Source organism: Oratosquilla oratoria, chromosome 2, assembly GCF_046742065.1.
Source record: "Oratosquilla oratoria isolate Oo_2021 chromosome 2, ASM4674206v1, whole genome shotgun sequence".
NCBI classification, from domain to species: Eukaryota; Metazoa; Arthropoda; class Malacostraca; order Stomatopoda; family Squillidae; genus Oratosquilla; species Oratosquilla oratoria.
In genome coordinates this window covers 37,696,287-37,712,655 of record NC_134778.1, presented here as the reverse complement: position 1 = coordinate 37,712,655, position 16,369 = coordinate 37,696,287, and the positions used below count along the sequence as shown (strand labels likewise).

General features: G+C 38.2%; 1 protein-coding gene across 1 annotated transcript in view; it reads left to right on the top strand.

Annotated features, from left to right (window-relative positions):
* The first annotated feature begins 1,450 nt into the window (after positions 1 to 1,450).
* LOC143035529 (uncharacterized) overlaps positions 1,451 to 16,369 on the top strand; it is a 22,585-nt gene continuing 7,666 nt past the window's right edge. Inside the window, exon 1 of the mRNA XM_076202400.1 lies at positions 1,451 to 1,621. Coding sequence (XP_076058515.1) covers positions 1,451 to 1,621 — 171 coding nt within the window. The remainder of the gene's footprint in view (positions 1,622 to 16,369) is intronic.

The following is a 16,369-nucleotide window of genomic DNA, read 5'->3' as shown; positions in this document are numbered from 1 at the left end:
ACATCTAATCTCTGGCCCCGCCCCCCTCACACTGCATTCAGAAAGCATTGCATCCACACGCACGTTCTCGCCATGGATGCCCATGTGTGGCAACACCGGGAAATCTCCTAGCCCCGCCTTATCGGTCATTTCTCCTTGCGCTGACTATAGTAAGACCTAAGTCTCTGATTAAGTCATCTAGCTCACTCTGACTTGGAAAGTGAGGCTCCGAAGTCGTTCTTGGTGCGAAATCTTCGTCTCCCATTTCATGGCTGCTGCTACCTGCTGACCCTTCAGATGAAATTTCCATTGCATCTTCCATCTGGAAAGAAAGAAATAACTAAATATAGCAACTTCAACAAAGACGAATAGCATTAGTATTCCATATATCTTTAGGAAAGTGAATGTATATTAAGTACTTATATTGAAGTTAATTAAAAATAAAGAGAGTATGATAAAAAATAAACTTGCATTTTCTGGTGGTTGTGGTACTGGTAAGCTATCATCATGTGGGACAGGTGCTCTAGATGATGGTATGTCTGGATACTGCAGAGCTTGTCTCCCTTTCACTTTCCTGTACTTCGTCACATCAATCATACAAAAGTAGCAGTCGTCGTGATGGTTCTTCGGCTCTCTCCATATTCTAGGAATGGCAAAAGGCATTGCCCTTCCTGTACCTCTCAGCCATCCTTCTAGAGTAGATCGGCAGCTTCCACATATCACATGAGGTGCCCATGGCTTGTCCTGGTCACCCATGGGCATTCCGAAATAGAGTTTGTACGCTATCCACACTTTAGCACCTCTCACGATCTTATGTAGTACTTGTTTTTTCCTAATATAATAACCACACACATAGCAAAATATATCAGGAGAATTTTCACATCCTCTAGTAGCCATCTTAACAGGTAAATAGTTCAGTTCAGACATTTAGTAGCAGACCACATAACAATTCCAAAATATACATGGTAACATTGAAATTATATGTATTTATATAACGGTCGATGATACAGAAAAAATAATTGCATATTTGAAATCAGCAGGAAAAGTGGATTAATAAACTCTAAAAAATATATAATAAACAAAACTTTTGAAAAAAAAAATATTACGTTGTGTTATTTGCGATGAGTACGCTGTACAGTCGGTTGCTGTCGCTGGCGACATCTGACATCTTTCTCAGCGAGTGTGTGGACCACATGGCGGACTGCTTGGCCACTCAGTGTTGGTTGAGAGGCTGAGGTGGAGTGTGGTAGGGGTTTGCTCCTGACCACTGTGCCCAGGATTTTGGAGCTACAGCTTTTCTGGCCTATGATTTGCCTCCAATGCTTTAAACATGGTTCACAAATATTTATCCCAAGAGGAGTAAGCCAGCATTTTGGCCTGGAGACAGGAAAATCTGCCAATTAAAGATATTGTCAGGGCAGATAAATCCTCCATCTACGTCCTACTTGACAAGGAAGAATACGTTGGAAAGATGAAAACCATACTGGACGACACCAACAAGTTCAAAATCATCACAACTAACCCCACCCTTGATCTGAGAAAGAAACTCAACAAGATCATCAGAAAAAATAACACAACAGCAGGCACCACCAAACTTCCCCCAGTCGAAGGAGACCACAAACTTGGGTATGCCTTTGGGAATGTTAAAACACACAAACCTGGAAACCCCCTCCGCCCTATCATCAGCCAAACACCTACAGTTACCTACAAACTTGCCAAACGCCTTAACTCCCTAATAACCCCATACATCCCAACCTCCTACAGCCTAAAATCTTCACAGGAATTCCTCACCATCCTTGAATCCTCCCAACCAGTAGGGGTCATAGCCTCATTAGATGTCGAGAATCTATTCACAAATGTGCCAGTAAAAGAGACTATCGACCTCATCTGCCAGAGTATTTACCACAAGCCCAACTCAACACCCCTCGCCATCCCTGAAGCAATCCTCCGAGAACTCCTTGAAATCTGCATGATGGAAGCCCCCTTCTACGGTCCAGATGGGAAGATGCGCGTACAGGTTGACGGCGTGGCAATGGGATCCCCCCTTGGGCCACTCTTCGCCAACTTCTATATGGGATCCATCGAAGAGAAAATCTTCAACGACCATCCTGACATGAAGCCCTCCATCTACGTCCGGTATGTCGACGACATCTTTATTAGCGCAAAAGATCCTCAATCAGTAACTCAACTCTCACACATGTTCAAGAAACATTCAACCCTCAATTACACCTATGAACACCAACGCAACGATGGCACTCTCCCCTTCTTAGATATACTAGTAGGCACAGCTGTAGATCGATTCACAACTGAAGTCTACGTCAAAGACACTAACCTCGGTTTCTGTCTTAACGGCAGTAGCGAATGCCCAGAACGCTACAAACAAAGTGTCATCCGATCACTAGTGAACAGAGCCTTCTCCCACAGCAGTACATGGAAAACTACGAATAACGAACTACAACGTATAACAACACTACTCGTCAACAACGGCTATCCACAGCACTCCATCGAATCCATCATCAAAAACAAGATGAACTCCTTTATCGCCCAACCAACACCTACAAACACCAATATACCAACACTAGATCTGTACTACAAAGGACATATGAACACCGGCTACAAAGAAGACGAAAGAACACTTCGAAATATTATCACACGTAACATTCGACCCATCAACCCAGACACTAAGATACGCCTAATCATATACTACAAAACCTCTAGAACACACACCCTGGTAATGAAGAACAACAGCCAGCCCCCCAACCCTCCCCTACAAGAAGTCAACGTCGTGTATGAGTTCGATTGCCCTGTCGGTGATTGTCAGCACCGCACCTCCTCATACATTGGCATGACTTCCATGACCCTTTCCAAAAGACTCACATACCACCTCCAGAATGGCGCCATCAAAACACACATGACAAAAGAACACAAAACCACCATCACCAGACAAACACTAAACGAAAACACTAAAATAATTTACAAAGCTCACGACCCCCTTCGCCTTAAGATGGCCGAAGCAGTGAACATTTACATAAAAAAACCTTCCATTAACATACAACTCATGCCCACAACCACACTCCCAAGCAATAGACGCAAATAACACAAACAATTACACCCATTTCCACAATCCACAAGAAAGTTGCTACTTCCACGTACGCAACGCCCCCCCGCCCATTCCTCCTCATGCAATCACAACATCATCCATATACAACCCTTCTCCACTCACCTCTGTCTTCCGTCCTCTCCCTTCCTTCCTCAACAGACATTCCCCTCTTCCCCAAAGCCCCCTTCACCCCATCCATCCACCTCATCCTAGGACGTCCCCCTCATGTTCACTCCCTCCACATCTGCCTTCCATACCTCTTTTACTAGTCTTTCTTCACTCATTCTTTCCATGTGTCCAAACCATCCTAATATTCTTTCATCAACCCTATCTCCCAAATCCTTTTTCATCCCTGTTCTCCTCCTCACCTCCTCATTTCTCTCAGTAGACTGGAATTGAACATTAAGGGAGAGCGACTGGAGGAAGTGGATAGTTTTAGATACTTGGGTGCAAGTGTAGCAGGAAAAGGTGGAGTGAAGGTGGAGATAGAATGTAGATTGAGAGAAGCGAGTAAATACCTTGGTGGATTAAAGAGTGTAATGAGGAATAGACATTTGGGAATGGATGCGAAGAGGAGACTGTATGAAGGAGTGATTGTGCCAACAGCACTGTATGGGGCAGAAACGTGGAACATAAGAGAAGAAGAGAGAAGAAGTTTGAATGTGTTTGAGATGAGGTGTCTGAGAAGTATGGTGGGGGTTACTAGGCTGGATAGAGTGAGTAATCTTGATGTTAGAAAATCGCATGGACCAGATGAAATAGCAAACTGGATTTTGAAAGAATGCAGGAATGAACTGGCAGACAAAATACATAGCATAATAAATAGTTCCTTGAAAGAAGGAAAAGTTCCAGAAGATTGGAAAAAAGCAAATATAGTACCTATATATAAAGGAGGCAATAAAGAAGACCCTACCAACTATAGACCAGTCTCTCTAACAAGTACAATAGCAAAAAATTGTGAAAGAATTATCAAAAGTAAATGGGTAAAATATTTAGGAAAAAACAGCGTGCTTAATCCAAGACAATTTGGATTCAGACAAGGACGATCATGTGTCACTAATTTAATATGTTTCTACTCAAGGCTAATAGATATAATACAAGAAAGAGATGGATGGGCTGATTGTGTATTTCTTGACCTAAAAATAGCTTTTGACAAAGTACCACATAAGAAGTTGCTTAAGAAATTATAAACTGAAGGAGTAATACAGGGCAAACTGCTTAAATGGATGGAAAACTTTTTGCTAGATAAAAAAAATGAGAGTAGTGATAAGAGACAAACACTCAAAATGGGATGACGTAATAAGCGGTGTTCCACAAGGAACAGTTCTGGCCCCAATAATGTTTGCTATATATATTAATGATATGTATGATGAAATTGAAAGTTATATGAGCTTCTTTGCAGATGATGCAAAACTATTAAAAAAAAAGTGAACACGGAAGAAGATTGTGAGTCACTACAGAGTGATCTAAATAAAGTATGGGAGTGGAGTAGGAAGTGGGAGATGGAGTTCAACACTAAAAAGTGTATAATAGAATTTGGAAAAAGCAAAAACAGAATAACTGGATCATATAAATTGGGAGAAGAAGGAATAAAAAAAAGTAGAAAATGAGAAGGACCTGGGAGTCATTGTTAGGAACAATATGTCACCTGAGAAACATATAAACAAGAATTTTGGAGAAACTTATAATTTAATAAGAACAATCAAAGTGGCATTCACATACCTCGATGAAGAAATGGTGAAGAAAATTCTAATCACTCTGATAAGACTAAGATTGGAATATGCTGCAACGATGTGGTCACCAAGTACAAAAAAAATTATAAAAAAAAACTTGAAAGAATACAAAGAGCAATTACAAAATTGGCACCAACAGTCTCAAAACTGTCATATGAAGAGACAATAGCAAAACTTGAACTACAGACATTAGAGCAAAGAAGAGAGAGAGGAGATTTGATAGCTATTTACAGAATCATGAAAGGCATAGACATTATTGATAGAGAGAATCTGATAAAATGGGATGATAGAAATACAAGAGGGCACGGAAAGAAAATCAAGAATGAAAGCTATAGAAGATATATGAAAAAGAGCAGCTTTCCTCACAGAATAATAGACAGATGGAACAAGTTAGATGAGAAAGTAGTGTGTGCAAAAACAATACATGAATTTAAAAATAGTTTAGATAAAATGAGATATGAAGACGGGACACCACGAGCATAGCTCCCCTTCCCGTAAAATACAACTAGGTAAATACAACTAGGTAAATACACACACACACACACTTACGTCGGACAGACAGCGAGGATTGACGTCCTGAAGAAAAAGTGAAATATTCGTGGATCTCAACGCAAAGTACCTATTGTATTTGCAGGGAAGGGGATTGCTCGTGGTGTAGGGGGAAAGTGTGGAAAAAGGAGAAGGGGAGGGATTACTGAGGGAAATCGAAGGAAATGAAGAAGGAGAGGACTTGGTCCAGGCAGGCAGACGCCATGTAAACAAACGCGGGCCAGAGCAATTTAGTGACGATGAAGGGTCTAACAAAAATGTAAAGATTAGAAACATAGATATGAGTAGCACAATAGAAGGTAAGGATGATAATTTCCAGGGATTTAATGAGGGGGGGGGGAGTATACCAACCTCCCCCGACTGGCAAGACTAGAACAAAAACTTGAACAAATGACCGAACATTAGGAGAGTAGGTTCGGTAGAATGTTAGACATTGCGCAAAGGGTTGAAAGATTGGAAGAACTAGAGAAGGCGAACAAAAACTTAACTAAGGAAATAGAAGAACTAAAAAGACAGTTAAAAGAAGTAAAAGAGGAGAATGAAGCATTAAAGAGGAATAATAAAGAAAACAATGAGGCCATAGCTAAAGGAGCTAAGGGTTAGAAGACAATCCAAGAAAACAGTAAAGTTGCATTTACTGACATAATTAAACAGCAAATGAAAGAACAAACTGAAGACTCAGTTATTAAAGTGATGAGACAGAAGGAGAATATAGTAAGAGACTTAGCAGATAAAAAGAAATGTATAATTATATTAGGAATGGAAGAGAAACACAACCCAGATAGAACCACAAGAATCAACGGGGAAAATGAAAAAGTAAGCAGATTAATTATTAGAATTAGTTCAGGAAGATGAACCTGAAATCATGAAACAAATCGAAGAGAAGTTCAGACTCGGAAAGTATAGTACAGATAAGACCAGACCAATTAAGATTAAATTCAGGTCACAAACGACGGCAGAGAATATCTTATCAAAAACAGGGAAACTAGCAACAAGTGAACAATATAAAAAGGTATGGATAAAAAGGGAAATGAATAAAGAGGAAAGAGGGGAGGAAAAAATGAAAAGAATTGAAGCTAAGGAAAAAAACGAGAACAGAACAGAGTCAGAAAAAGAGAAATTCTACTGGAGAGTAGTGAATATGAAAGTAAAGAAATTCGAAATGCTAGAGAAAAACAAAAGGGAAACAGAGAATACAATGGAAGTGGCAGAAAACTAAGAGTGTCTTACACAAACATATATGGATTAATTACAGGATTGAATGAGCTGAATGCTTATTTGAAGGAAAAAGAACCGGACATAATGGGAATTGTAGAAACAAAATTGAAAGGTCCACTACCACCCAACAGTGTAGGACATGACGCATATAATTATTGGATTAGAAACAGAGAGACAAAACAAGGGGGTGGGGGAGTTATGTTCCTGACTAAGAAGGATATAAACGTGAGGTGTGTCACATATGGAAAGAATACAGTAGAGATGATTATGATCGAAGTGGAAGACAGAGATAAGAAAAGCAGAAAGTTTGTGATAAATTATGTGCCTCCAAAAACAGCCTCGTGGGAAGAGAGTGAACATAAAAGTATGTTAGAGGACACAAAGATAACATTAAATAAGATAATGGAAGATGGAGGAAGAATAGTTATGATGGGCGACTTTAATTGCAAAGAAGTCTGCTGGGAAGAGATGACAGTAAAGGGTGGAGACGGCTCATGGGGAAATGTTCTACTCGAGATGATTATTGACCATACAATGACGCAGTGGATACAGGAGAACACTAGGTATAGAAATAAGGAAGAACCATCGAGACTAGACCTAATAATTACATCTGAACCTAGAATAGTAGAAAAGATTGAATATAAAACACCAATAGTAAAAGTGACCATATACTGATTGAACTGGAACTAAATGAGGAAAAATACATGAAAAGAAATGAACAATATAGAAAAGGAAGAATGATGTATGAAAAAGCAAACTTTGATAATATAAGAGAATTCTTTCAAAAAGAAAACTGGGAAGGAATATACAAAGAAGATACAACAGTGGAAGAGAAATGGAATATTTTGACAAAAATTTATATAAAAAAAAGGAGTGGAAAAGTATGTCCCAAGACAAAAACAAGAAAAAGAATATGTAAAGTGCTGGTACAACAAAAGTTGTAGGGAGTTAAAAGACAAAAGAGACAAAGCTTGGGCCATATGGAAAAAAGACAGAAGACCTGAAAAATGGAAAATATATACTTGTTATAGAAATGAATATGTACAAACGTGCAGAGAGGAAAAGAGAAAATATGAAAAAGATGTCATAGAAAAGTGTAAAGATCAACCAAAACTATTTTACAGATTTGTAAACAGCAAACTGAAAAACAAACAAGACTTGGAGAAATTAGGACAAGGAAGAGTTGAATACACAGAGGAAATAGAAATGGCGGAAATTATGAACAAGCATTTTAAATCAGTGTTTACAAGGGAGAACATACAACCTGAAGAGATCGAATGGAAAGAGAGAGTCCCCCCCATGAAAGAAATAGAAGTAACAAAGAATGAAATATTGAAACACTTGAGTAATCTTGATGTCAGAAAATCGCATGGACCAGATGAAATAGCAAACTGGATTTTGAAAGAATACAGGAATGAACTGGCAGACAAAATACATAGCATAATAAATAGTTCCTTGAAAGAAGGAAAAGTTCCAGAAGATTGGAAAAAAGCAAATATAGTACCTATATATAAAGGGGGAAATAAAGAAGACCCTACCAACTACAGGCCAGTCTCTCTAACAAGTACAATAGCAAAAATATGTGAAAAAAATTGTCAAAAGTAGATGGGTAAAATATTTAGAAAAAAACGTGCTAAATCCAAGGCAATTTGGATTCAGACAAGGACGATCATGCGTCACCAATTTAATATGTTTCTATTCAAGGCTAATAGATATAATACAAGAAAGAGATGGATGGGCTGATTGTGCATTTCTAGACCTAAAAAAAAGCCTTTGACAAAGTACCACATAAGAAGTTGCTTAAGAAATTAAAAACTGAAGGAGAAATACAGGGCAAACTGCTTAAATGGATGGAAAACTTTTTGCAAGAAAGAAAAATGAGAGTAGTGATAAGAGACAAACACTCAAAATGGGATGAAGTAATAAGCGGTGTTCCACAAGGAACAGTTCTGGCCCCAATAATGTTTGCTATATACATTAATGATATGGATGACGGAATTGAAAGTTATATGAGATTCTTTGCAGATGATGCAAAACTGTTAAAAAAGTGAACACGGAAGAAGATTGTGAGTCACTACAGAGTGATCTAAATAAAGTATAGGGATGGAGTAGGAAGTGGGAGATGGAGTTCAACACTAAAAAGTGTAGTATAATAGAATTTGGAAAAAGCAAAAACAGAATAACTGGATCATATAAATTGGGAGAAGAAGGAATAAAAAAAAAAGTAGAAAATGAGAAGGACCTGGGAGTCATTGTTAGGAATAATATGTCACCTGAGAAACATATAAACAAGATTTTTGGAGAAACTTATAATTTAATAAGAACAACCAAAGTGGCATTTACATACCTGGATGAAGAAATGGTGAAGAAAATTCTAATCACTCTGATAAGACCAATATTGGAATATGCAGCAACGATATGGTCACCAAGTACAAAAAAATGTATAAAAAAAACTTGAAAGAATACAAAGAGCAATTACAAAATTGGCACCAACACTCTCAAAACTGTCATATGAAGAGACAATAGCAAAACTTGAACTACAGACACTAGAGCAAAGAAGAGAGAGAGGAGATTTGATAGCTATTTACAGAATCATGAAAGGCATAGAAATTATTGATAGAGAGGATCTAATAAAATGGGATGATAGAAATACAAGACATGGAAAGAAAATCAAGAAAGACAGCTGTAGAAGAGATGTGAAAAAGAACAGCTTTCCTCACAGAGTAATAGACAGCTGGAACAAGTTAGATGAGAAAGTGGTGTGTGCAAAAACAATACATGAATTTAAAAATAGTTTAGATAAAATGAGATATGAAGACGGGACACCACGAGCATAGCTCCCCTTCCCGTAAAATACAACTAGGTAAATACAACTAGGTAAATACACACACACACACACACACACACACACACACACACACACACACACACACACACACACACACTTCATCGGATGGACGGCATAGAGGACGTTCTGAAGAAAAAGTGAAAATTTCGTGGATTCCAAAGAAAAGGAAGTACCTATTGTATTTACAGGGGGGGATTGCTCGTGGTGTAGTGGGAAAGTGGGGAAAAAGGAGAAGGGGAGGGATTACTGAGGGAAATGGAAGGAAATGAGGAAGGAGAGGACTTGGTCCAGGCAGTGTATACGGCTCACATACATGACGAGTAATATAACCCCAGTCATATAACCCACTCCTTAACACACTGTCCACCACAGGCATTAATCGCTGAGTCAAACATCACGAGGCTCAGTGGAAATCGCTGAGTCAATCCTTTGGCTTCGCAACAACACCTCGACCACCAAACACATGAACGAACACACGCGATCAACCTAGTAGCCACCCAGTACTGACATACGATATTACGTATACTAACGATCCTCCCCTGGATATATAATCAACATGTATGATAGTAGATAGCAATAAGTAATCAATGCAGTTGCCCCACCCTTGTGGGACAACAAAATAAACAAAACAATAAGAAAAGTTCACGATTCAGAGCAACTCTAGATTTTCGTCTACTCATCATTTCCGGGCATGAAAACCAGCTCACACACCCGAAGAGCGGTCGGTTCTAAGTGACGTGCCCTAGTGATAAGACTGTGTAATAGTGTGTAAACTAAGTTTGTTTTGGATACGACAATAAAGAACAAAAACTTAGAGGCGTTTGTGCAGTGAACCCTTTTCGTGATGATGTGACGACCCCGTTACATTTTGTGTCTACAAGTAACGTTGGATGGAAATGATGTAACGATACCGTTACACCCGTCCCGTTACAGGCAGGTAGACGCCATGTAAACAAACGCGGGCCAGAGCAATTTAGTGACGATGAAGGGTCTAACAAAAATGTAAAGATTAGAAACATAGATATGAGTAGCACAATAGAAGGTGAGGATAATAATTTCCAGTGATTTAAGGAGGGGGGGGAGGATACCAACCTCCCCCGACTGGCAAGACTAGAACAAAAACTTGAACAAATGACCGAATATTGGGAGAGTAGGTTCGGTAGAATGTCAAAAATGGCTGAAAGGGTTGAAAGATTGGAAGCACTAGAGAAGGCGAACAAGGAAATAGAAGAACTAAAAAGACAGTTAAAAGAAGTAAAAGAGGAGAATGAAGAATTAAAGAGAAATAATAAAGAAAACAAAGAGGCCATAGCTAAAGAAGCTAAGGGTTGGAAGACAATCCAAGAAAACAGTAAAGTTGCATTTACTGATATAATTAAACAGCAAATGAAAGAACAAACTGAAGACTCAGTTATCAAAGTGATGAGACAGAAGGAGAATATTGTAAGAGACTTAGCAGACAAAAAGAAATGTATAATTATATTAGGAATGGAAGAGAAACATAACCCAGATAGAACCTCAAGAATCAAAGAGGAAAATTAAAAAGTAAGCAGTTTACTAGAATTAGTTCAGGATGATGAACCAGAAATAATGAAACAAATCGAAGAGAAGTTCAGACTCGGAAAGTATAGTACAGATAAGACCAGACCAATTAAGATTAAATTCAGGTCACAAACGACGGCAGAGAATATCTTATCAAAAACAGGGAAACTAGCAACAAGTGAACAATATAAAAAGGTATGGATAAAAAGGGAAATGAATAAAGAGGAAAGAGAGGAAGAAAAAGAGAAAAGACTTGAAGCTAAGGGAAAAAACGAGAACAGAACAGAGTCAGAAAAAGAGAGATTCTATTGGAGAGTAGTGAATATGAAACTAAGGAAATTCGACATACAAGAGAAAAACAAAAGGGAAACAGAGAATACAATGGAAGTGGCAGAAAACTAAGAGTGTCTTACACAAATATAGATGGATTAATAACAGGATTGAATGAGCTGAATGCTTATTTGAAGGAAAAAGAACCGGACATAATGGGAATTGTAGAAACAAAATTAAAAGGTCCACTACCACCCAACAGTGTAGGACATGATACATATAATTATTGGATTAGAAACAGAGACAAAGCAAGGGGGTGGAGTTATGTTCCTGACTAAGAAGGATATAAACGTGAGGTGTGTCACATATGGAAAGAATACAGTAGAGATGATTATGATCGAAGTGGAAGACAGATATAAGAAGAACAGAAAGTTTGTGATAAATTATGTGCCTCCGAAAACAGCCTCGTGGGAAGAGAGTGAACATAAAAGTATGTTAGAGGACACAAAGATAACATTAAATAAGATAATGGAAGATGGAGGAAGAATAGTTATGATGGGCGACTTTAATTGCAAAGAAATCTGCTGGGAAGAGATGACAGTAAAGGGTGGAGACGGCTCATGGGGAAACGCTCTACTTGAGATGATTACTGACAATACAATGACACAATGGATACAGGAGAACACTAGGTATAGAAATAAGGAAGAACCATCGAGACTAGACCTAATAATTACATCTGAACCTAGAATAGTGGACAAGATTGAATATAAAACACCAATAAGTAAAAGTGACCACATATTGATTGAACTGGAACTAAATGAGGAAAAATACATGAAAAGAAATGAACAATACAGAAAAGGAAGAATGATGTATGAAAAAACAAACTTTGATAATATAAGAATTCTTTTAAAAAGAAAACTGAGAAGAAATATACAAAGAAGAAACAACAGTGGAAGAGAAATGGAATATTTTGACAAAAATTTACAAAAAAGGAGTGGAAAAGTATGTCCCAAGACAAAAACAAGAAAAAGAATATGTAAAGTGCTGGTACAATAAAAGTTGTAGGGAGTTAAAAGACAAAAGAGACAAAGCTTGGACCAGATTGAAAAAAGACAGAAGGCCTGAAAAATGGAAAATATATACTTGTTATAGAAATGAATATGTACAAACGTGCAGAGAGGAAAAGAGAAAACATGAAAAAGATGTCATAGAAAAGTGTAAAGATCAACCAAAACTATTTTACAGATTTGTAAACAACAAATTGAAAAACAAACAAGACTTGGAGAAATTAAGACAAGGAGGAGTTGAATACACAGAGGAAATTGAAATGGCGGAAATTATGAACAAACATTTTAAATCAGTGTTTACAAGGGAGAACATACAACCTGAAGAGATCGAATGGAAAGAGAGAGTCCCTCCCATGAAAGAAATAGAAGTAAAAAAGAATGAAATATTGAAACACTCGAGTAATCTTGATGTTAGAAAATCGCATGGACCAGATGAAATAGCAAACTGGATTTTGAAAGAATGCAGGAATGAACTGGCAGACAAAATACATAGCATAATAAACAGTTCCTTGAAAGAAGGAAAAGTTCCAGAAGATTGGAAAAAAGCAAATATAGTACCTATATATAAAGGAGGAAATAAAGAAGACCCTACCAACTATAGACCAGTCTCTCTAACAAGTACATACATACATACATATACCAAGGCTTTTTCCCCCTTCCAAGGGAGGTAGCCAAAAAGGGAAAGGCATAAAAACACTCCCACCCATTTCATCCCTAAATACACTCCACACCCCTCCCACCCTTCCTCTCATCTGAGCACCTCCTGGATGACGGGTCATCCCTGCACCCTGCCCACCGTCCTGGGTCAGAAGCAGTGTCGCAAGACACAGTACATCCACAGCAAGGCCGCTTCATTTAATCGGCGACCCCCCCTCTCCGTCCCCCTTTGCATATAAGGCGAGGACGGGGAGAAATCCCTTCGGGCTGCGTCAAAAATTTACTCACACATACATTCCTCCTCATGCAGTCACAACATCATCCATATACAACCATTCTCCACTCACCTCTGTCTTCCGTCCTCTCCCTTCCTTCCTCAACAGACATTCCCCTCTTCCCCAAAGCCCCCTTCACCCCATCCATCCACCTCATCCTAGGACGTCCCCTCATGTTCACTCCCTCCACATCTGCCTTCCATACCTCTTTTACTAGTCTTTCTTCACTCATTCTTTCCATGTGTCCAAACCATCCTAATATTCTTTCATCAACCCTATCTCCCAAATCCTTTTTCACCCCTGTTCTCCTCCTCACCTCCTCATTTCTCACTCTATCTAGCCTAGTAACCCCCACCATACTTCTCAGACACCTCATCTCAAACACATTCAAACTCCTTCTCTCTTCTTCTCTTATGTTCCACGTTTCTGCCCCATACAGTGCTGTTGGCACAATCACTCCTTCATACAGTCTCCTCTTCGCATCCATTCCCAAATGTCTATTTCTCATTACACTCTTTAAACCACCAAGGCATTTACTCGCTTCTCTCAATCTACATTCTACCTCCACCTTCACTCCACCTTTTCCTGCTACATTTGCACCCAAGTATCTAAAACTATCCACTTCCTCCAGTCGCTCTCCCTTAATGTTCACTTCCAGTCTACTGCCACTTTCACCCCTTGTACATCTCATCACCTTACTTTTACCCACATTTATCTTTAGCTTTCTTCTATCATATACTCTCCCAAACTCTGCCACCAGCTTCCTCAATCCCTCCTCTGACCCTGCCACAAGCGCAGTGTCGTCCGCAAACAACAGCTGGCTCACCTCCCACTTTTCTCCATTTTCTTTAACCATCTCCAATCCCTGACTCCCTACCCTAGCATTCACTTCTCGCACCACCCCATCCATGTATAAGTTGAACAGCCAGGGCGACATAACGCATCCTTGACGAAGTCCCACCTCTACTTCAAACCACTCACTCTCTCCATTTCCAATCCTAACACATGCTCTACTACTCACATAAAAACTCTTGACAGCTCCCAACAAGTACAATAGCTAAAATATGTGAAAGAATTGTCAAAAGTAGATGGGTAAAATATTTAGAAAAAAACAACAACAACGTGTTAAATCCAAGGCAATTTGGATTCAGACAAGGACGATCATGCGTCACTAATTTAATATGTTTCTATTCAAGGCTAATAGATATAATACAAGAAAGAGATGGATGGGCTGATTGTGCATTTCTAGACCTAAAAAAAGCTTTTGACAAAGTACCACATAAGAAGTTGCTTAAGAAATTATAAACTGAAGGAGGAATACAGGGCAAACTGCTTAATTGGATGGAAGACTTTTTGCAAGAAAGGAAAATGAGAGTAGTGATAAGAGACAAACGCTCAAAATGGGATGAAGTAATAAGCGGTGTTCTGCAAGGAACAGTTCTGGCCCCAATAATGTTTGCTATATATATTAATGATATGGATGAAGGAATTGAAAGCTATATGAGCTTCTTTGCAGATGATGCAAAACTACTGAAAAGAGTGAACACGGAAGAAGATTGTGAATCACTACAGAGTGATCTAAATAAAGTACAGGAATGGAGTAGGAAGTGGGAGATGGAGTTCAATACAAAAAAGTGTAGTATAATGGAATTTGGAAAAACCAAAAACAGAATAACTGGATCATATAAATTGGGAGAAGAAGGAAAAAAAAAGTAGAAAATGAGAAGGACCTGGGCGTCATTGTTAGGAATAATATGTCACCTGAGAAACATATAAACAAGATTTTTTGAGAAACTTATAATTTAATAAGAACAATCAAAGTTGCATGTACATACCTGGATGAAAAAATGGTGAGGAAAATTCTAATCACCCAGATAAGACCAAGACTGGAATATGCAGCAACGATATGGTCACCAAGTACAAAAAAATGTATAAAAAAAAAACTTGAAAGAATGCAAAGAGCAATTACAAAATTGGCACCAACACTCTTAAAACTATCATATGAAGAGAGACTAGCAAAACTTGAACTACAGACATTAGAGCAAAGAAGAGAGAGAGGAGATTTGATAGCTCTTTACAGAATCATGAAAGGCATAGAAATTACTGATAGAGAGAATCTGATAAAATGGGATGATAGAAATAAAAGAGGACACGGAAAGAAAATAAAAAAAGACAGCTACAGAAGAGATCTGAAAAAGAACAGCTTTCCTCACAGAGTAATAGACAGTTGGAACAAGTTAAATGAGAAAGTGGTGTGTGCAAAAACAATACATGAATTTAAAAATAGTTTAGATAAAATGAGATATGAAGACGGGACCCCACAAGCATAGCTCCCCTTCCCGTAAAATACAACTAGGTAAATACAACTAGGTAAATACACACACACAACAAGAAAACTGGGAAGAAATATACAAAGAAGAAACAACAGTGGAAGAGAAATGGAATATTTTGACAAAAAGTTACAAAAAAGGAGTGGAAAAGTATGTCCCAAGACAAAAACCAGAAAAAGAATATGTAAAATGCTGGTACAACAAAAGTTGTAGGGAGCTAAAAGACAAAAGAGACAAGGCCTGGACCAGATGGAAAAAAGACAGAAAACCTGAAAAATGGATAATATATACCAGTTATAGAAATGAATATGTACAAACGTGCAGAGAGAAAAAGAGAAAATATGAAAAAGATGTCATAGAAAAGTGTAAAGATCAACCAAAACTATTCTACAGATTTGTAAAGAATAAACTGAAAAACAAACAAGACTTGGAGAAATTAAGACAAGAGGGAGTTGAATACACTGAGGAAATGGAAATGGCGGAAATTATGAACAAACATTTTAAATCAGTGTTTACAAGGGAGAACATACAACATGAAGAGATTGAATGGAAAGAGAAAGTCCCCCCTATGGAAGAAATAGAAGTAACAAAGAATGAAATATTGACACACTTGAGTAATCTTGATGTCAGAAAATCGCATGGACCAGATGATATAGCAAACTGGATTCTGAAAGAATGCAGGAATGAACTGGCAGACAAAATACATAGCATACTAAACAGTTCCTTGAAAGAAGGAAAAGTTCCAGAGGATTGGAAAAAAGCAAATATAGTACCTATATATAAAGGAGGAAATAAAGAAGA